Source organism: Macaca mulatta, chromosome 19 (genome assembly GCF_049350105.2).
Source record: "Macaca mulatta isolate MMU2019108-1 chromosome 19, T2T-MMU8v2.0, whole genome shotgun sequence".
NCBI classification, from domain to species: Eukaryota; Metazoa; Chordata; class Mammalia; order Primates; family Cercopithecidae; genus Macaca; species Macaca mulatta.
Window position 1 is genome coordinate 66,992,852 of NC_133424.1, and position 22,526 is coordinate 67,015,377.

The 22,526-nt window shown below is 45.4% G+C and overlaps 2 protein-coding genes across 17 annotated transcripts in view; both read left to right on the top strand.

Moving 5' to 3' along the window:
* Positions 1-8,836: 8,836 nt before the first annotated feature.
* LOC100424418 (leukocyte immunoglobulin-like receptor subfamily A member 6) lies at positions 8,837-14,101 on the top strand. 4 transcript variants are annotated; one of them, XM_077981837.1, is made up of 8 exons: positions 8,837-8,934; positions 9,094-9,144; positions 9,308-9,592; positions 9,742-10,044; positions 10,253-10,549; positions 10,803-11,105; positions 13,403-13,453; positions 13,602-14,101. In XM_077981837.1, the coding sequence occupies exons 1-8, from the start codon at positions 8,901-8,903 to the stop codon at positions 13,691-13,693; spliced, it is 1,416 nt and encodes a 471-aa protein (XP_077837963.1). In that variant the 5' UTR covers positions 8,837-8,900; the 3' UTR covers positions 13,694-14,101. The 4 variants fall into 4 exon arrangements, with proteins under 4 accessions (XP_077837963.1, XP_077837965.1, XP_077837964.1 ...); XM_077981839.1 differs by having other exon boundaries at positions 10,803-11,031; positions 13,602-13,700; XM_077981838.1 differs by lacking the exon at positions 13,403-13,453.
* Positions 14,102-17,593: 3,492 nt separating this feature from the next.
* The window catches only part of KIR3DL2 (killer cell immunoglobulin-like receptor, three domains, long cytoplasmic tail, 2), a 33,555-nt gene continuing 28,622 nt past the window's right edge, over positions 17,594-22,526 (top strand). For 2 of the 13 annotated variants that reach the window (XM_077975621.1, XM_077975624.1), the window contains exons 1-4: positions 17,599-19,078; positions 19,757-19,792; positions 20,586-20,870; positions 22,137-22,436. In XM_077975621.1, the coding sequence (XP_077831747.1) occupies positions 19,045-19,078; positions 19,757-19,792; positions 20,586-20,870; positions 22,137-22,436 (655 nt within the window). In that variant the 5' untranslated portion in view covers positions 17,599-19,044. 13 annotated transcript variants of the gene reach the window in all.

The following is a 22,526-nucleotide window of genomic DNA, read 5'->3' on the forward strand; positions in this document are numbered from 1 at the left end:
AACATGGTGAAACCCCGTCTCTACTAAAAATACAAAAAACTAGCCGGGCGAGGTGGCGGGCACCTGTAGTCCCAGCTACTCGGGAGGCTGAGGCAGGAGAATGGCGTAAACCCGGGAAGCGGAGCTTGCAGTGAGCTGAGATCCAGCCACTGCACTCCAGCCTGGGCGACAGAGCGAGACTCCGTCTCAAAAAAAAAAAAAAAGAAAAATACACATAGAAATCCATTTAACCAAAAAAAGTGAAATACTTATACACTGACAATTTAAAATATTGGTCAAAGAAATTTTCAAAGACCTAAATAAGTGAAAAGTCATCTGAGGATCATAAACGGGAAGGTTTAATATTGTATGGATGCCAGCATTTTTTACGAAATCATCAGAATCTGTGAAACTCCCATTAAAATTTCAATGCCTGGCCGGGCGCAGTGGCTCACGCCTATAATCCGAGCACTTTGGGAGTCCAAGGCGGGCAGATCATGAGGTCAGGAGTTCGAGACCAGCCTGGCCAACATGGTGAAACCCCATCTCTACTAAAAATACAAAAATTAGCCAGGCGTGGTGGTGCACTCCTGTAATCCCAGCTACTCAGGAGGCTGAGGCAGGAGAATCGCTTGAACCTGGAGGCAGAGGTTGTGGTGAGACGAGATTGCTCCATTTCACTCCAGCCTGGGCAACAGAGCAAGATTTCATCAAAAAAAAAAAAAAAAAAAAAAAAAATTCAGTGCCTTTTTTTAAGAAATGGAAAATTCATGTGGAATTGCAAATTACATAGAATAGCAATTTTTTTTAAAAAAGTACAAAGTTGTAGATCTCACTCTTCTCAATTTCAGAATTTATTAAAAGCTACAACAATGAGATCTATCTGGTATTGGCATGAGAATAGACACACAGGTACATGGAATAGAATGGAAAGACAAGAAAAAAAATCTATCTACATGATCAATTGACTTTTATCAAGGCTGCCAATATCATTCAACTGGAAAAAATGGCCCGTTCCACACATGGTGTTAGGAAAATGGGATATTTACAAGAAAAATGATGAAACTGGACCCTTAGACTAAACACAAAGTTAAAATGAATTGAAATTACAGCTAAAACTATAAACATGGGGGTAAATCTTCACAGCCTTGGACTTGACAATCACTTTTTAAATATAGCACTAGCAGCATAAACAACAAGAGAAAAAAGATGAATCAATGAGACTTTACCAAAATTTAACATTTTTGTGCACCAAAAGACACTATCAACAGAGTGAAAAATGGCCTACAAAACTGGAAAAACACTGCAAATTATATATGCAATAAGGATCTATTCTATCCACCAGAATATACAAAGAATATCTTCAACAACATCGAGAACAACAAACGGCCAATTAGAAAATAGTCAGAGTGCCGACACAGGTATTTCTGCACAGAAGGTGTACAGTGTACAACAAGCACATGAAGAGATGTTTCAGTGTCATTAGTCATTAGAGAAATGCAAACAAACCACAGTGAGATACCACCTCACACCTACTAGGATGGTCATATTTCAAAAACAGAAAGTAAAAAGTGTTGTTGATGATGCAGAGGAATTGGGAGTCTCATACATTGCAGGTGTGAAAATTAAATGGTCCAGCCACTGTGGAAAGTGGCTCATCAGTTCCTTGCAGAACTGAACCCATGATTAAATACATGCTAATCAGTACATGTAATGCGTCATATCAACTGAATGAAAGACCAAAATCACATGATCATCACAATAGATGCATTAAAAAGCATTTGATAAGATTCGACATCCCTTCATAATAAAAACTTTGGACACACTGGATACAGAAGGAATGTACATCAACACAATAAAGGTCACATATGACAAACAAACAGCTGACATTTATCCTGAGTGGGGAAAAGCTGAAAGTCTTTCCTCTAAGGACTGGACCAAGACAAGGGTGCCCACTTTCACCACTATTATTCAACCTCTACTGAAGTCCTAGCCAGAGCAATTAGGCAAGAGAAAGAAATAAAAGGCATCCAAATTGGAAAGAAGAAAGTCAAAGGGGTCCTGTTTGCAGATGATATAATTTTTTTTTCTACTTTAAGTTCTGGGATACATGTGCTGAACGTGCAGATTGGTTACATGTGCCATGGTGGCTTGCTGCCCCTATCAACCCATCATCTAGGTTTTAAGACCTGCATGCATTACATATTTGTCCTAATGCTCTCCCTCCCCTCTCCCCCTACTCCCTAACAGGCCCAGTGTGTGATGTTCCCCTCCCTGTGTCCATGTGTTCTCATTGTTCAACTCCCACTTATAAGTTAAAACAGGCAGTACTTGGTTTTCTGTTCTTGTGTTAGTTTGCTGAGGATGATGGTTTCCAGCTTCATCCATGTCTCTGCAAAGGACAGGAACTCATCATTTTTTATGACTGTATAGTATTCCATGGTGTATATGTGCCACATTTTCTTCACCCAGTCTATCATGGATGGGCATTTGGATTGATTCCAAGTCTTTGCTACTATAAATAGTGCTGCAGTAAATATATGTGTGCATGTGTTTTCATAGTAGAATGATTTATAATCCTTTGAGTATATACCCAGTAATGGGATTGCTAGGTCAAATGGTGTTTCTAGTTCTAGATCCTTGAGAAATCGCCACATTGTCTTCCGCAATGGTTGAACTAATTTACACTCCCACCAACAGTGTAAAAGCATTCCTATTTCTCAGCATCCTGGCCAACATCTGTTGTTTCCAGATTTTTCAGTGATCGCCATTCTAACTGGCATGAGATGGTATCTCGTTGCGCTTTAAATTTGCATTACAAAAACTTAAAGACTCCACCAGAAAACTCTTAGAACTGACAAATTTAGTAACGTTGCAGGATACAAAATCAACATACAAAAATTAGCAGCTTTTTCAGCTACACCAATAATAGTCTAGCTGAAAAGAAGTCAGGAAAGCAATCCCATTTACAACAGCCAGCAAAAATTACCTGGGAATAAATTAAACCAAGGAGGTGAAAAATCTCTGTGATAAAAATTGTAAAACTCTGAAGAAAGAAATTGAAATGGACACCCAAAACCAGAAAGATATTCCCTATTCATATATTGAAAGAATATATATTGTTTAAAATGACTATACTATGCAAAGTGATCTATAGATTCATTGCAATCCCTATCAACATACCAATGACATTCTTCACTGCAATAGAGAAAAAAAATTCTGAAATGTATATGGAATCAAAAAATACCCCAAATAGCCAAAGCAATTCTGAGCAAAAAGGACACAGCTGTAGGTATCACACTACCCGACCTCAAAACATTCTACAAAGCTATAGTAATCAAAACAACATGATTCTGGCATTAAAAAAAAAAAATGTAGTCCAATGGAACAGAACAGAGAGCCCAGAAATAAATGCACACATCTATAGTTGAGAGATTTTCAACAAAGGCCCCAAGAACATACATTGGGGAAACAAAAGTCTTGTCAACAAATGGTTCCGGAAAAACTGGACATGCATGTACAGAAGAATTAAACTAGACCTCTATATCTCACACTACACAATAATCAACTCAAGGCCAGGTGCGGTGGCTCATGCCTGTAACCCCAGCACTTTGGGAGGCTGAGGCGGGCAGATCACTTGAGGTCAGGAGTTTGAGACCAGCCTGACCAACATGGTGAGATCCCATCTCTATCAGAAAAAGAAAAATACAAAAATTAGCCAGGTGCTTTGGCATGCATCTGTAATCCCAGCTACTCAGGAGGCTGAGGCAGGAGAATCACTTGAACCCGGGAGGTGGAGGTTGCAGTGAGCCAAGATTGCACCACTGCACTCCACCCTGGGCGACACAGTGAGACTCTGTCAAAAAAAAAAAAAAAAGAATCAACTCAAAATGGATTAAAGAAATAAAGGTACTACTGGAAACTATGAAACTATGAGAAGAAAATATAGGCAAAACACTTCAGGACAATAATCTGGGCAAAGATTTTTTGGTAAGACCTCAAAAGCACAGGCAGCAAAAGCAAAAATAGGCAAATGAGATCATATCAAACTACAAACCTCCTGCACAATCATGGGAACAAACAGCAGAGTGAAGAGACCACCTACAGAATGGGAAAGAATATTTGCAAGCGAGAAATCAATCTCCAGAATATACAAGGAGCTCAAACAACGCAAAGGTTTTGAAGGATGGTGATGAGAAGGTTCTGCTACTTACAGAAAGGAAGAAGTTAGAGAAAGGAAATTTAGGAGAAACAAAACCATAAACCTAGCTTGTTCTGCTTCTCTCTGTGACTCAGTTAACGGTCTTAAACACATCTCCCTAAGCCTCTTTCCCCGGTGGGATTCCTGGGTCGTGTGAGGGCCTCATTGGTCCCTCTGGTAAACCCAGGCACAGAGTGGAGCAGCTGTCGTTTTCTCAGGATCTTCCCCTTCACATATAATTAACGCACCTACACCATGCTACTCTCAGAACCCTTCAAATAAATGTCCCCCGGTTCATTCACCACCAGAGTCCCAGCTCAGCTGGTTCCCCAGCTTAGGACTGAGTGGTATCTTGGAGGTAGTTTCCACCACAGCCCCCTTCCTCTGCTATGAGGCTCAGTGACACACCAGACACCCTCTCCAGCCAGGCTCCTGGAAGGTCTGGGTGAAGACTGGGACCCTGAGGCATTGCTCAGCAATGTGGCTTAACACAAACTTCTATGTAAAACTTCCAACCACTTTCACCAAGGGGTTACTTCCTGCATCTTGAGGTGTGAGGGCACCTTGGTTGGTCCCTGCAATATCAGATCCTATAGAGATCCTACAAACATGTTGCAAATTCTTTGAAGATTCTAGCACTTTCAGACATGCTATTGGGAAATGGTGACAGCCATAAGCTTCTAGTTCCAGGACAGAGAGCCTTAGCCCAGGGCTATGTTTTCTGAGGGTCCTCAAAGTAAACAGTTCTATGTTCCAGGAGAACCCTAGATCTCTAAGGGCAGAAAGCCACACACACGCAGGCAAAAAGCAAGAGATTCAAGGAAAAGCTGAGCAAAGAGAGGCAGGAAAACACTCACACGATGAGTCACGTTGCAGAGCTAGAACCGAGATGGAGAGAGGCACGAGCGGGCACAGAGTGTGCTCCCCAGAACAGGTGGAGAGAATGCCTTTTTCATGCCCGGAGGATAGGCTGAGTAAGGCTTGTGATCGACAATCAAGGACTATTTTTTTCCCCAGCTGTCTGCAAGAGACCTTCCATCTGAGCTCAACTGTGCCCTGCAGTAATGATGGAGAGAACATGACTTTGCTCTGCAGCTCTGGAAGTTCATTTGACCTGTGCCTTCTACAGGGAGGGGAGGCCCCTGGACACTGGCTCACTGGGGTTCAGAGACACAGTGGAGCATTCAGGCCAGCTTCTCTCGGTCTTGGGGCTGGTGATGGGACCTCTAGATGCTGCAGCTCTCTGTCAACGGCTCAGCCTGTGAGTGATCAGCCCTGGGTAACCACTGTTATTGAGGGGAAGCCATGCCTGCTGCAGGTCCTGTGAAACACTAAATCATAAAGCCATGTCTGAGGGACAGCCTGCTGGAGACATGGGAATCTTAGGGATTCCAGACAAATTGAAGCAATGAGAAACACAAAGAGGAAAAGAGAGGTTGAGTATGACGGGGGTGTCAGGTAGACAGGGCAGCTCCACACTCTCCACTGCTTCCCGTCTGGAGGCCCACTTTGGGGTCCTACTTATCCAAGTGAGTGAAGAAAGAGGTCAGGACAAACACAGATGCAGTTTGGGGAGATAAGTGGTGGCCTCAGCCCCTCGCCTTTTTCCATCTTCCGGAAGCCCCTCCTGAGTTCTCACCAAAGAGAGATTTCCCATTTGGAAACTCGGATATTTATTATCCCAGGCGGAGGCAATGTCTCTTGATTATGGGCACTTTCCATCACCAGGCACCTGCTAGTCCTCTCTATACCTTCCCTCTCAGGAAAGGAATTGTCCCTCATGGGATTCCAGGGAAGACCCCCAGGACCCCTATCAGTCACTAGGGAGATGACAGAGTAGAGGAAGGCAGGGGACCAACACTCCATAGAGAATGGTCCTACTTCGGTGGGACAAGGGAGGCTCTCCCTCACCCATTTGCTGTCCTGTTACCTTGGAACCCTAGGAGAACTTGTTAGTCACCCACAGAATCCACCCTTGAATGTGGTGTACAAAGTGGTGCTGTTAGCCTCCAGTGTGAAGTCCCTGGGGAGATGGAAGGCCCCCGTGTGAGTGAAGGCTGTGCCACCTCCAGCTGTGGGACCTTGGGCTAGGCAGCCCCTCCCGAGTTCCTAGGTTCCCCATCCACATCTGAGACTGTGGTCAGTGCATCTGAGACTGTGGTCAGTGCGGGAATCCGCAAGACCCTTCAGCCTCCAATGCTCTGGGACGGAGGCCCCGTCCACAGGGAGGAAGGGGTCAGAGTGACCTGAGCCCCTACTCAGGAGCGAGTCTAATCCACTCTCCATCAGGGCCTGTGGGGAAGGGAAGATGAAGAAACGGAGCCTGCACCTGGCTGTGTGGGCGCAGTAGGTGAGGGGGAGGATGAGGGCTCCTGAGAGTGTGCCGTGTGGCAGAGACCCTGCAGCACACTCAGGAAGGGCTCTGGAAGGATCCAAGGAACGTTTCCAAGAAGAGGGAAGAGTAAGTGACAGAGACCCTCAACTGTGGATTTCACTGAGGTGCCCATGATGATATAGGGAGAATGGGGGTGTCTGGGCAGGAAGAATATCGTCGGGGTGAAACGGGTGGTGATGGGCTCCGTGTCAGAACTCCTGTGGAGGGAGGGTCCTGGCCCACATGAAAAGGTCTCTGATCCTACCCCAGCCCCCAGCCCCTGTTCTCCAGGATGACACTGTGGGAATTCCATCAGGAGGGGTGTGATAGGGCTGGTCTTCCTGGCTCTATTCACAATGCTGGCTGGGGCCTGGGAACCCATGGGGAGCCACAGGTGGAAATGGAGGAGACTCGATGAACCCAGCAGCAATAAACATGGGGTCTGACAATGGAACTCACTTCCTGAAGCCAAGAAAGGCACTTGTAGGACAAAAGGGACAGGGCGGTGGCTTGCTTGGTTCTGTTCACTGACAACCCACAGGAGATGTCCAGTCCTCTTTTTATTTATTATTTTATTTTATTTTATTTTATTTTATTTTATTTTGAGATGGAGTTTTGCTCTTGTTGGCCAGGCTAGAGCACAATGGTGCGATCTTGACTCACTGCAACCTCTGCCTTCTGGGTTCAAGCGATTCTCCTGCCTCATCCTCCCATGTAGCTGGGATTACAGGCGCCTGCCACCACAGCCAGGTAGCGTTTGTATTTTTAGTAAAGACGGGATTTCGTCATCTTGGCCAGACTGGTCTCAAACTCCTGACCTCATGAGATGTGATCCGCCCGCCTCGGCCACCCAAAGTGCTGGGATTACAGACATGAGCCACCGCACCCAGCAAGAGTTTCAGTGCTCTGTCGGATTCCCTGCCTACTCCATGTTACATGTAATGTTCCACCTCAGGCGTGTTTCCTCTCCTTTCTGTCTCCTTCCTCTTCTCTTTCTCCTTTTTTCTTTTCAATTTTTATTTTTTGAGACAGAGCCTTGCTCTGTTGCCCAGGCTGGAGCGCAGTGGCGCAATCTCGGCTCACTGCAACCTCTGCCTCCTGGGTTCGAGAGATTCTCCTGACTCAGCCTTTTGAGTAGCTGAGATTACAGTTGCATGCCACCACATCCGGCTATTTTTTGTATTTTTAGTAGAGATGAGGTTTCACCATGTTGGCCAGGTTGGTCTCGAACTTCTGCCCTCAGATAATCCACCCGCCTCGGCCTCCCAAAGTGCTGGGATTACAGGCGTAAGTCACCACTCCCAGTCCTGAGTGATCTTTCCTCTTTAGTGTGTTCTCACAACCACCTCTCACTGGGCTTTCTTGTTCTTTTTTTTTTTAGACAGAGTTTGGCTCTCCTGACCAGGCTGGAGTGCAGTGGTGTGATCTCGGCTCACTGCAACCTCCGCCTCCTGGGTTCAAGCGATTCTCTCACCTCAGCCTCCTGAGTACCTGGGATTACGGATGCACGTCATCACACCCGGCTAATTTTTGTATTTTTAGTAGAGACAGGGTTTCACCATGTTGGTCAGGTTGGTCTCGAACTCCTGACCTTGTGATCCGCCTGCCTCAGCCTCCCAAAGTGCTGGGATTACAGGCGTGAGCCACCGCGCCCGGCCAGCTTTCTTGTTCTTATCCCTTAGTTCTCTGCCAGGGAATAAGATAGAAAACACTCCCTCAACCACATTCTAGTCATGGTCCCTATTCTCATATTTCCACTTCTCTCTCTCTTTGGCAATAAATTAATTAATTGAGAAACAAGTTGCTGAATGTTCATCTTCTGCTAAACTGCATCCCCTAATTTTCCCAGAGCCTCCCCTAATGAAATCGACTGTATTTACTGAAAGCAGGAAGTGGGTCTCTTCAGATCAGGATGACTGTCTCCTGGGGACATATTTGTCTTCGCATCGGTGGGGAAAAGGAAAGTCGATGTCATGAGTGGAGGCTCTGAGAAAATAAGGGCTGTGTTTTCAGTTTAGACTCCCGCCCAGTTGGTAGCTGACCTAGACGTGATGTTAGGTCTACCCTCCACGGGCAGGTTTTCAGACAAAGGAGCCCTGGCCATCAGGGGACACCTCAGGTTTGGGCTGAGATGTGTGCAGAGGGCCTGGGTCCTCCTGAGCCCCCACACTGGGGGGAATCAGAGACAGGCCCAGCAAGAGGCTGTGTCCACTTCCTGTGGGTTGACAGCTGTGGGGACCCAGACAGGCGGCAGCAGGCTCTGACCTAACCACATCCGCGCGTCTGTCTGTCCTGGAGGGTCGTGTGGTCTCCCGTCCCACAGCTGGAGCACGCAGAGCAGGCATCATGGTGTCCATCCTCCCTGTTCTTCTGTGCCTCAGTCAGTGGTGGAGAGACGAGGGACAGGAGGGGCACTGGGCTGGGGTGAGGGGGCTCCCACAGCAGCCTTGTTCACTGGAGACCCTCAGGGGTCCAGTGGCTACTGGTGCTCCAGCAGGAAGGGAAGCAGTCACACCTCTGTCTTCCAAATCCCCCACAGGAAACTCTCCTCCATGGCTGAGTCTGGGCCAGAATACCCGAGCACCTGCGGGTGAGTCTCTGCTAAGCTCCCCTGCCCTACCTCACACTCAGCACCCGGACTCTCATCTCAGGGCCTTCTGAACTGAGGGTGAGAAAATCAAGAGGGTCCATGGCCTGAGCTGGGAATGAGGGGCAGGGGAGGTCTGTGGACTCCAGCCTGTGGTTTCTTCCAGGGATCCTCCCCAAACCCAGCCTCTGGGCTGAGCCAGGCTCTGTGATCAGCTGGGGGAGCTCCGTGACCCTCTGGTGCCAGGGGACCCTGGATACCCAGGGTTACCATCTCACCAAGGAAGGAAGCACCATGACCTGGCACCAACAGAGCCCACCAGAGCCCAGGAACAAGACCAACTTCTTCATCCCATCCATGAGAGAGCACTATGCAGGGACATACCGCTGTCACTATCTCAGCTCTGCAGGCTGGTCAGAGCTCAGTGACCCGCTGGAACTGGTGGTGACAGGTAAGAGGACACTCAGGGGTCCCAGCCCCAGGCTCTGCCCTCAGGAAGGAGGTCAGCTCTCAGGGGCATCTTCGTTCTAATAACTCAGCCCTGGGGGATGATGTGGGAGGCATGAGTCCCATTTAAGACAGTGTCTCCTTCTTTCCTAGGAGCCTACAGAGAACCCACCCTCTCAGCCTTGCCGAGCCCTGTGGTGACCTCAGGAGAGAACGTGACCATCCAGTGTAGCTCAAGGCTGGGATTTCAGAGGTTCATTTTGATTGAGGAAGGAGAAAACAAGCTCTCCTGGATGCTGGACTCACAGGAACTCTCCAACGGGCTGTTCCTGGCCCTGTTCCCTGTGGGCCCTGTGGCCCCCAGTCACCGGTGGATGTTCAGATGCCATGGATATTACAGGAACATCACCCGGGTGTGGTCAGAACCCAGTGATACCATGGAGATCCTGGTCTCAGGTACAGACATCTGCTCCTTGCCCGATTTATTTTTGAGAACTCACTCTCAGGGAGTCCCACGTAGGAGGGTGGAACAGGGGAAGTTTGGGACTCCTGAGCCCAGAGAGACTGAGTGTGAGAGACAGTGAGACCTGCAGGGCCAGAACGGGAGAAGGAAGGGGTGTGGGAGGAACCAGTCCTCCTAGTCCCAACTCTTGTTTTCCTCCAGGCGTGTCTAGGAAGCCCTCCCTCCTGACCCCGCAGGGCCCTGTCGTGGCCCCTGGAGAGAATCTGACCCTGCAGTGTCGCTCTGATGTCGGCTACGACAGATTTGCTCTGTACAAGGAGCAGGGACATGACCTCCTCCAGGGCTCTGGCCAGCAGCCCCAGGCTGGGCTCTCCCAGGCCAACTTTACCCTGGGCCCTGTGAGGGTGTCCCACGGGGGCCAGTACAGATGCTACGGTGCACACAATCTCTCCTCCGAGTGGTCGGCCCCCAGTGACCCCCTGGACATCCTGATCGCAGGTGAGGAGCCCAGCGGGTTCAGTCAGGGACCCAGGCTCTGCACAGGCCCTGCTGGTGGAGCCCAGGTGGTGATGGCCGGGATGAGGGATGGGGGTCCCAAGGGAGAAAGACACAGAGAGAGACAGGGGATGGGTGGGGAGGGGGAGACTCAGAGAAAACAGAGACAGAGAGACTGAGGGCCCCAGAGAGAGGCCTGGGGAAGTCTCAGCTCAGAACAAGGTGGGAGCCCCTCACCCATCCTTCTTCTCTCCAGGACAGATCCCTGACAGACCCTTCCTCTCAGTGCAGCCGGGCCCCATGGTGGCTTCAGGAGAGAACGTGACCCTGCTGTGTCAGTCACGGAGCCCGATGGACACTTTCCTTCTGACCAAGGAGGGGGCAGCCCATCCCCCGCTGCGTCTGAGATCAGAGCACCGAGCTCAGCAGCACCAGGCTGAATTCCCCATGGGTCCTGTGACCTCAGCCCACGCGGGGACCTACAGGTGCTACAGCTCACACAGATTCTTCCCCTACCTGCTGTCTCACTCCAGTGACCCCCTGGAGCTCGTGGTCTCAGGTGAGGGCCCTGACCTTGTCCTCTCTGAGCTCAAAGGCTCAGCTCAGGCCCTGCCCCCAGCAGAGCTCAGGATGCTAAGGAAAGAGGGGAGTAAAAGGAGAGGGCCCAGCCCATAAGAGGGTGGAAATTGTCAGGGACCTCCTAATCCTGGGCTCCCACCCCAGAGACCTCAGATGGGGCTAAAGGCCAGGGAGGACTGAAATGAGATACGGAGGAACCTTGGAGGAATCATACTTAGACTGAGGATAGAAGATGGAGGCTCCACCCACTCCCCACCTGGGCTCCCCCAGCGGCCCCGTAACACTCAGTGCATACCTGAGACTAAGGGGAGATTGTGCATCTGCTCACTGCAGCAATGCAGGCAAATATTCAACAGCAAACCTCGTGTGCAATTCCTTTCTGTCCTTTATTTTTTACGTCCACGTATCTATTGTTTCTCTTTCTGTTTCTGAAGATTTCAAAGCAATGCTGGCATTTATAATTTACACATTTAATTTGGTAGGTAGCGTTATGATGTAAAATGACTGTGCTCTGATTTTCTTTGGGATTAAATTAAATATGTGCATTCATGATGGAGAATAACTTCTTATTAATAATGTCTGTTTATCCAATACATTTAAAATTAAACTTTATACATTTATATAAGCAGGCCTTTGAAGTTATATTCATAACAACTGTGGACATTGTGAATTTTAAGGATTGTTTTACTACTTGAATAATTTGAAAGGCTTTGATTCCTTTCTATCTTCTAAAATTAGTTAAGTATAGATGAGAAAGTTCTTGGTTTGAGTATGCTAATTTTAGTTCCCATTAACTTACCCCTGACACACTCCCTTTCAATCCTTTCCCAAATGATCTCTTCTGATTTATTGATAATAATTACATTAACCACAAGAAAATGGAGGACAAACTTGTTTCTAAATTTTATAATACTCTTCTCACTTCAAATTTGTATGTATGTGTTTATACATACCCCACACACCATTACCTATCTTATAATGTATACTATGTATTATATATTTATATATACCTACACACTATTATCTATCCTATAATATATATTATGTATTATATATTTATATATACCCACACACTATTATCTATCTTATTATGCACTGTGTATTATATATTTATGTATACACAATTATATATCTTATTATATATTTTGTATTATTTATGTATCTACACCCACACAGTATTATATATCTTATAATATATATTATGCATTACATATATACACACTATTATATATCTTATGTATTATTTATTATATATTTATATATTAACATATATGTTATACATAAATATATATATCAATATATTTATTATATATCAATATATTTATATATAACATATAAATATATAAATATATTTATATACAATATATAAATACATAAAGTATATATATTTATATTATATATTAATATATAATATATAAAATATATAAATATTTGATATATTATATTAAATAAATATATCATTAATATAATAAATATATTTATATATTAATAAATATATTTGATATATTATATTAAATAAATATATTATATTTATATATTATATATAAATATATTACATATTTATATATAACATATATTAACACACTATTATATATTGTATTATATATTTAGAGATACACATACTATCATACATCTTATTATATATTATGCATCATGTATTTATATATACACACTATTATATATCATATATTATGTGTTATATATTTATATATACACACTATTGTGTATCTTATAATATATAATGTATTATATATTTAGATATACACACACTGTTATATGTCTTATTATATTTTATGTATTATATATTTAGATATATACACTATTATATATCTTATTACATATTTATATGTATACACACACTATTATATATGTTATTATATATTATGTATTATATATTTATTTATACACACACTATTATATATCTTATAATACATACTATGCATTTTATATTTACATGCACACATATTATATATCTCATAATATATATTATGTATTACACATTTGTATATACACACACTATGATATATCTTCTAATACATAAGCATTATATATTTACATACACACACTATTATATCTCAATTATGTATATACACATATTTATTCCTGTGCATATATGTATGTATGCACCTCTGCTGCATCAGGAAAAGGTTCTATCACATAACTACAGAACAGTTAGGAGAAATGTAGACACAAAGGAATGCAGTAACTGAGGGACATGTTGACTTAAGTCTCTTCAACTCCTCACACACCTCCCCTCTTTTTTTGGTTGATTCTCAGGAGGAGCTGAGACCCTCAGCCCGTCACAAAACCAGACAGACTCCAAGACTAGTGAGTGAGGAGATGTTCTCCGTTATGGGGCTGGCACAGAGGGTCAGGTCCTGTGAAGGGGAGGTGGGCATCCTGGGTGGACATCCAGGGGTCCTGGGTCATGATGATCTACCCTGACCTCTGTGACCTCTTTGTCCACCATCCCCAGCCTCACACCCCCAGGATTACACCGTGGAGAATCTCATCCGCATGGCCGTGGCTGGCTTGGTCCTGGTGGTCCTTGGGATTCTGCTGTTTTAGGATTGGCACAGCCAGAGAAACTCCCAAGATGCAACCAGGAGGTAAACACAAGAGAGAACAATACACCCGTCAGAGTGCTAGAGCCTTGGCAATGAATCTGATGGTCCCAAAAGGTTCTGAAAGAAAGTCTGGACCATCATTTGGGAAACTGTCTACTGAGAAGGTCGAGAAGGGGAGGTATGGGTCAGGTGCAGGAAGATATCTGGGTGCCTGTAGAGAATGCTTCCTCTATTAAACCTCCATTAAATGGCGGTGATTTCCATCCTGCTGTTGTGGACCCTCTGTGACTGCCCCTCCCTTCCTTTTGCTCCCTGTGACGTGAGGGCACATCCCCCGTGGTGGGTTTGCGTCCACACCCCTGTGATCATGTGCTCTGGTCCACTGTCATGTAATGCATTTTTCTTTGTTTCCAACTGCCACATTCCCTGAAGTGAACTATTGATTCTCCATCTCTTCAGTTCTGAGCATACATCTGGATTAAATAACTGGAATAGGTGGGCAAATGTGTATTTGGGACTTTGAAACATGAGTCTGAGGCCAGGCACAGTGGCTCATGCCTGTAATACCAGCACTTTGGGAGGCCGAGGTGGGCAGATCACCTGAGGTCAGGAGTTCTAGGCCAACCTGGTCAATACGGTGAAACCCCATCTCTACTAAAAATTTTAAAAATTAGCTGGGCATGGTGGGGCATGCCTGTAATCCTAGTTATTCGGGAAGCTATGGCAGGAGAATTGCTTGAACCTGGGAGGCGGAGGCTGCAGTGAGCCGAGATTGGGCCACCACACTCCAGCCTGGGCAACAGAACAAGACTCCATCTCAAAAACTAAAAATAAAAAATACACTTCCTTGGTCCTTTCTGTTGGACTCATGTTTCAAAGTCCCAAATACACACACGGAGGAGGTGGCTCAGTGCTGACCAGGGGCTCCGGTCAATGAGCAGAGATGTCCCAGAGCCCATCTGTAAAATCTCAGAGAAGGCGTGGTGGCTCATGCCTGCAATCCCAGCACTCTGGGAGGCTAAGGCAGGTGGATCACCTGAGGTCAGGAGTTCAAGACTAGCCTGGAAAACATGGTGAAACCCCATCTCTAATAAAATTATAAAAATTAGCTGAGCGTGGTGGCAGGCACCTTTAGTCCCAGCTACTTGGGAGGCTGAGGCAGGAAAATTGCTTGAACCCAGAAGGCAGAGGTTGCAGTGAGCCAAGATCACGCCATTACACTCTAGCCTGGGGGACAGAGCAAGACTCTGTCTCAAAAAAAAAAAAAAAAACTCAAGGAGAACCAGAGCTTCCAGCCTCGCCCAGAGTCTTGACTCACTCCCTGTCTGTGAGGACCCTAGGGAGCCTCTTCTGTTCCACACAGAAGTGGAAACTTCCTCCTTAATAACCCCTTGATGGTCCCAGGCACTGGTGACCACTGAGCTTTGCTCTCTCTTTTTTCTTATGATTCTCTGTCTACTTCCGGTGCTATCACTTTACTTTTTGTGCATAAGACCATGAGTAATGTTTTAGAAACTTTCTATTAAATTTCTCAGTGCTAGGAACAACTGAGGTTTTCGATTGAGTGCCTCAAATGTCTACCCTTACTGTGGAGTCCAACAACAGGATTCTAACAAGTCCCAACCCCTTCATGCCTTAACCTGATCTGGAAATAAATTATATTTGAGCTCATCCCATACCCCAGCCACATCAAGCCCCACAATCACTCTGAGAAGTGAGATTTATAGCAAAATGCTCCAAACAAGGAAACTAAGGTTCAGGCAAGGGATGTTAATGTGTCCATTTACATAAATAAAAAATGGTAGATGATCAGCTTTCCCTTTGAAATCAGAGTACTAATCTGACTCATTGTTCCCTGAATTTTAGAGGCAGAACCTCAGGGGGAGATAAGAATCCTACCCCAGGAAAGTTACCAAAATCAGAAAGGAAACAATGACATCAGTACAGATGCTACAGAATTCCAAAGATTCTAAGTGGACATTATGAAGACATTATTCAGCTTAGATGAAGTGGTCACATATCACAAGAAAACCAATTGTCTAAAACAATCTCTGAAATACCTAGACATTCAAAATCATTGAGTTATTAAATAAAATACATTTTAAAATTAAACTCTTTTCAGGAAATAAACTTCAATGTCCCTTAGTGCACTCTCCAAAACATGTAGATAAGAATAAATACTGTTCTGAAAGACATGTCCCTGGAATTACAAGCATTCAATATAATTTAAAAGGCAATCATAAAAATATAAAATGGACATATCAGGAGAAGACCATCTCTGAGTTTTATATGAGTTAGTTTCTCATATAAACTTAGCTGAAAACAAATTTTTTAATTGGTCAAAAAAATTTAAGAAAATTAAAAAATGAATATTTAAATACAAATCAGCTTCCCCTTCAAAATCAGAGCAATAATCCAACTCATTGCTCCCTAAAGTTTGAAGTTAGGGCCGTGGAAGGAGGATGAGAATTCCACCCTAGGAAAAGGACCAATATCAGAATTACCAATCACCAGTCCAAGTAGATGATTGATGTGTCAACTCAAGAACCCCTGGCAGGGTGCAGGGGCTCACACCTGTAATCCTAGCACTTTGGGAGGCCGAGGCAGGTGGATCACTTGAGGTCAGGAGTTTGAGACCAGCCTGTCCAATATGGCAAAACTCTGTCTCTACTAAAAATTCAAAAATTAGCTGGGCGTCTTGTGGTGTGAGGTGATTTTGACATCACACCCACACCTTTGACTAGAACACCTAACAAAGGAAATACAGTCGTGGAGCTGGTCATTAAAGGGGGCTCCTCAAAAGCTCAGGAGTGGACTAGGTGAGGGGGTCATTTCTCCGCCCTCACCACAGAGTGCTGGGGACAGCTGCACAAAAATACGAAGGAGCCATGTGGCTGAGTAACAAACTATCTGCCAGCCAACATTCTTAAGCACTACCCACTGAATCACAGACCAAAACACAACACCAAAATATTTTGCCAGTATACAGCACCTGTGAAAACTAAGGCAAAGACTCAGCCACAAATAAAGATTCTATATGAGTCCCAGTCCTCTCAAAATACCCAGAAATAAAGACAACTGACTATGCTTAACTTACATCATAGTTAAAGGAACACCAGCCTCATACATGAAGAAGAATCAATACAAGAACTCTGGCAACTCGATAGTTCTCCAGAAATCCAATTGTTAGCCATACTAAGATGACTGAAATGACAGACACAGAATTCAGAATCTGGATACTAAGGAAACTCACCAAAATCTTGGAGAAAGATGAAGACCAATCCAAAGAATCCAGCAAAATGATCTAGGAGCTGACACATGAAATATCCATTTTAAGAAAGAACCAAACTGAACTCCTGAAACTGAAGACTTCGCTTCAAGAATTTCACAATACAATCAGAAGCAACAAAAGCAGAAGAGATCAAGCTAGGGAAATAATCTCAGAGCTTGAAAAATAGATCTTTGAATCAACCTAGTCAGACAAAAATTTTTTAAAATATTTTTAAAAACTGAATGAAATCTCTGAGAAATATAGGATTATGTAGAGACACAAAATATATGGCTCATTGGAATTATTGAAAGAGAAGAAGAAAGAGTAAGCAATGTAGAAAACATATTTGAGGACATAGTCCATGAAAATTTTCCCAATCTTGCTAGAGAGGAAGACATATAAATTCAAAAAAAAAAAATGCAGAAAACCCATGTGGGATATAACACAAAGTGACCATCCCCAATATACACAGTTATCAGATCCTCCAAGGTCAACACAACAGAAAAAAATCTTAAAGGCAGCTAGAGAGAAGGAGCAGGTCACCTACAGAAGGAACCCAATCAGGCTAACCGCAGAACTCTCAGTGGAAATCGTATAAGCCAGAGAGATTAGGAGCCTGTTTCAGCATTATTAAAGAAAAGAAAATCCAACCAAGAATATCATATCCCATCAAACTAAGCTTCATAAGCAAAAGAGAAATAAAATCCTTCTCTGACAAGGAAGCACTAAAAGAATTTGTTAGCACTAGACCACCATGACCACCATTACAAGAGATCCTTAGTGGAGTGCTCAATAGGAAACAGAAGGTAAAAACCTGCTACCACAAAAACACACTCAAGCCATAGCTCACAAATAATATAAAGCAATTACACTATCAAGTCTATAAAACAGCCAACAACATAATGACAGGACCAAAATTTCATATATCAATATGAACCCTGAATGTAAATGGCCTAAATTCCCCACGTAAAAGGCATAGAGTGGCAACATGGATAAAAAGCCAAGAGCCAACTGCCTGCTGTCTTCAAGAGACCCATCTCACATGAAATGACACCCACAGGCGGCTCAAAGTAGAAGGATGGAGAAATATTTACTAGGCAACCAGGAAACAAAAAAAAAGAGAAGGCATTCCTATCCTTATATCACATGAAACACACTTTAAATCAACAGCAATCAGGAAGGACAAAGGAGGGCATTACAAAATGATACAGGGTTCAATTTGACAAGAAGACTTAACTATTCTAAATATATATGGACCCAACTTTGAAGCACACAGATTCATAAAACAAGTTATTCTTCACCTATGAAAAGAGTTAGACAGTCACATAATAATAGTAACGGACTTCAACATCCCACTGACAACATCAGATGGATCACTAAAACAGAAAACTAACAAAGAAATTCTGGTCTTAAAGACAACACTGGACCAATTGAATGTAAGAGACATCTACAGAGTATTCCACCCAACAACTGCAGAATATAGATTCTTCTTATCTGCACACACAAAAAAACATACCATATTCTAAGATTGGCCACAAAGCAAGTCTCAATAAATTCAAAGAATCAAAATCATAACAAGGCACATAATAAAAATGGAAAAAAATACCAAGATCATCTCTTAAAACTACAGAAAAACATGGAGATTTAACAACTTGTTTCCAAATGAATATTAAGAGCCATCTATGACAAATCCACAGCCAACATCATATTGAATGGGCAAAAAATAGCCCATGGAGAAGAGTTTGAATCTCAGAAGAAAACAACAAAAATACGTCAAAAGTCTTTCATGTCAGCACAAAATTCAGTCATCTCCTGTATGAGAGATTGGATCTGAGACGTGTTTTGAGTTGGCAATAGTGAAGGATGCAAGGTGTCAATTCTAGTCGGAACAATTTCCAGGAAGCCATGTTCCACTCTTGAGCAAACAACCACTGGGCCTCATGCAAGGCAAAAAGAGCCTGTGTACGTCATCCTCTCATGATGTGGTCAGCATGTCAACAGCATGAGCCCCTCACAACATCCTGTGTGCTGCTGAGCTGAGCTGAGCTGGGGCGCGGCCGCCTGTCTGCACCGGCAGCACCATGTCGCTCATGGTCATCAGCATGGCATGTGTTGGTGAGTCCCAGAAGGGAATCGAGGGAGGGAGCACTGGGGTGGATATCTGGGCCTGGAGGTAAAGATATGGGCCTGAGGTGGAGATACGAGCCTGGAGTGGAGATATGGGCCTGGAGTGGAGATATAGGCCTGGAGTGGAGATATGGGCCTGGGGTGGAGATATGAGCTGGAGTGGAGACATGGGCCTGGAGCTTTAGATATGGGCCTGGAATGGAGATATGGGCCTGGAGATAGAGATATGGGCCTGGAGTGGAGATACTGGTTTGGAATGCAAGTATGGGCCTGGAATGAAGATACGGGCCTGGAGGTGGAGATATGGGCCTGGAGTGGAGATATGAGCCTGGAGTGAAGATATGAGCCTAGAACTGTAGATATGGGCCTGGAGTGAAGATATGAGCCTAGAACTGTAGATATGGGCCTGGAGTGGAGATATGGGTCTGGAGTGGAGATACTGGCTTGGAATGCAAATATGGGCCTGGAATGGAGATACGGGCCTGGAGGTGGAGATATGGGCCTAGAGTGTAGATAGGGGCCTGGAACTGTAGATATGGGCCTGGAGTGAAGATATGAGCCTGGAACTGTAGATATGGGCCTGGAGTGGAGATATGGGTCTGGAGTGGAGATATGGGCCTGGAGGTGATGTACAGATGGATCATCCATCATGATCTTTCTTTATAGGGTTCTTCTTGCTGCAGAGGGCCTGGTCACATGTGGGTGAGTCCTTCTCCAAACCTTAGGTTGTCATCTCCCCACATAAGATGATTTTCTTGAAACATGAGGCAGGCAGCACAAGGGGTTGACTGATGGGATGACGATGGGAAGCCATGTGGGAATCTCTCATGAACTAGGAAAAGGAAGCCATGGGAAGCTTGGCCCACAGTTCTGTCCTAGCCCTCCCTGTTCTTTCTTTCCCTTGGCTGAGTCTGTGGGGACCCTGGGGGAGACTGGAGTGCTCAAAGCAGCAGTGTGTGGGGAAGAAGTGGTGTCACCGACAGAGGAAGGGAGGGAAGCAGTGCAAGAACAGCCAGCCTCTGAGGACAAGAACGTAACTCACACCCTCCAGTGTTTCCATGATGGTCGGGGCTGCAGTGTTGCCGCTGTCATTCTACCAGAAGCGGGGTGGGGAACCACAGTCATGATCCTGACATTTCAGATCTTCTAATGAGGGCTTAGTTGTTTATTTTGGTTCATGCATTAGCTGATATTCCATTCACAAAGGTCATGCCCTCCATCCTGTGTCTACTTTGTGTTTTTTTATGTGAGTAATCTTGCAGTATTAAAATCTAGTAAGAGTCACTTATTCAGCACTTGCTCAAAGTTCTCAGCTGACACTTTTCTTGTAGGGAGATGCCATGTCTATGCGAGATGGGTTCTTCCTGTAGCCCTGGGCACCCAGGTGTGGTAGGAGCCTTAGAAATGTGGAAAGTGGGGAGAATCTTCTGAGCACAGGGAGGGAGGGGCTGCTCCACATCCTCCTCTCTAAAGGCTGTGCCTCCTTCTCCCCCAGATGGTCAGGACAAGCCCTTCCTCTCTGCCTGGCCCAGCGCTGTGGTGCCTCAAGGAGAACACGTGAGTCTTCAGTGTCACTCTCATCTTGGGTTTACCATCTTCAGTCTGTACAAGGAAGATGGGGTGCCTGCCCCTGAGCTCTACAACAGAAGATTCTGGAAGGACATCCTCCTGGGCCCTGTGACCCCGGCACACGCAGGGACCTACAGATGTCGGGGTTCACACCTGCACTCCCCCACTGAGTGGTCGGCTCCCAGCAACCCCCTGGTGATCACGGTCACAGGTCAGAGGGCTCCTGTCTGGGCTTCTCCTTGTCCCACCTCCTGAATCCCAGAGCTTCTGCTGGGGGTGTCCACCAGGGTCCCATCACCCAGGACCTGACTGTCTTTAGGGTAAAGGGGGATTCAGTACAGAAAAATAGGTACTGTGGTGGGAAGAATAATTGTCCCCAGTTATGGCTACATGGTAATCAGTGGACCCTGTGACTCTTTATGTTATAGGGCAGGGGACTGAAGGGGAAGATGGAGCTCAGGTTGTTGATGAGTTGACCTTGAGATGGGGAGACGTCCTGGACTGTCCCACTGGGCTCAGTGTAATCACAAGGGACCACATGAGAGGAGGAGGATGAGGAGAGTGGGGATTAGAACAGCATAGTGGGAGGGAGACTCACTACAGGCTTTGAAGGTGAAGGAAGGCCACGAACCATGAAGGCAGGTGGCTCTAAGGGCTGGAGAAGTCAAGGGAACTGATTCTCCCTCAGTCTCCAGTGGAAGCACAGCCCTGCAGATGCCTTGATTTTAGCCCAGAGAGAACTGGGTCAGATTTCTGTTCTCCATTAGTAGAAGGGGTTATTGTATTCTCTCCTGCCACCATGTTTGTGATAATTTTCTACAGCAGCAACAGGAAACCAACACAGGAACTCAGGTCAAGGACAAGTTAAGAAACCAAACAAGGAGAAGGTTGGCTACACTGATTTCAGCACAGGCGGAATACTGATGCTACCACCAGGCTCGATCCACAGAGGAAGGGGTTGATTCTCCTGGAACCAGCACTAGGGGCCACCCTATGGCAGCTGGGACCACGGAAAAGGCACAGACATGGCAGGAGAGGCTCCCAACCCCCATCAGGAACAGGGACATTGGTACCTGCCTTACTGATGAGTTCACACCTCCTGCCAGCCATTCCCATTTGTCCAAAAGAGATTGATTCAGGCTGCTGAGAGCCTGGACATGCAGCCTGTCGTGGTTCCTCTTCCAGCCCCACATAAACACCAGCAAAGAGATTAGTGGGAAACAGATACAACAGCCTAAGAGATGACACTGAGCCCAGTGGGAAGGGAATCAGGGGTCCTAGAGACAGAGAGACAGGGAAGAGGGAGGGAGACAGATGGAGGGACCTGCACCAGGGTTATGGGCACAGAAAAGAACATGGAGACACAGACAGGGAGGAGAGAGGTAGACACCATGGAGGGGAAGTCTCACTTATTCCAGGTCCCATGAATGGGATGAGAAAGGGAGACGCCATCTGAACTCACAACCTCTCTTCTTAGGAGTCTACAGAAAGCCTTCCCTCCTGGCCCACCCAGGTCCCCTGGTGAAATCAGGAGAGATGGTCGTCCTGCAATGTTGGTCAGATATGAGGTTTGAGCATTTCCTTCTGCACAGAGAGGGGATCACTGAGGACCCCTTGCACCTCACTGGACAGCTCCATGATGGGGGTTCCCAGGCCAACTCTTCCGTGGGTCCCATGATACCTGCCCTTGCAGGGACCTACAGATGTTTTGGTTCTGTCGCTTACTCCCCCTATGAGTGGTCAGCTCCCAGTGACCCTCTGGACATCGTGATCATAGGTGAGAGAATCCAGACCTGCCTCTCACCCTTGCAGGGACAGGGAGTGAATGATCTAGCACCGGAAGCCCCAGGTGGTCATGAGGAAGATG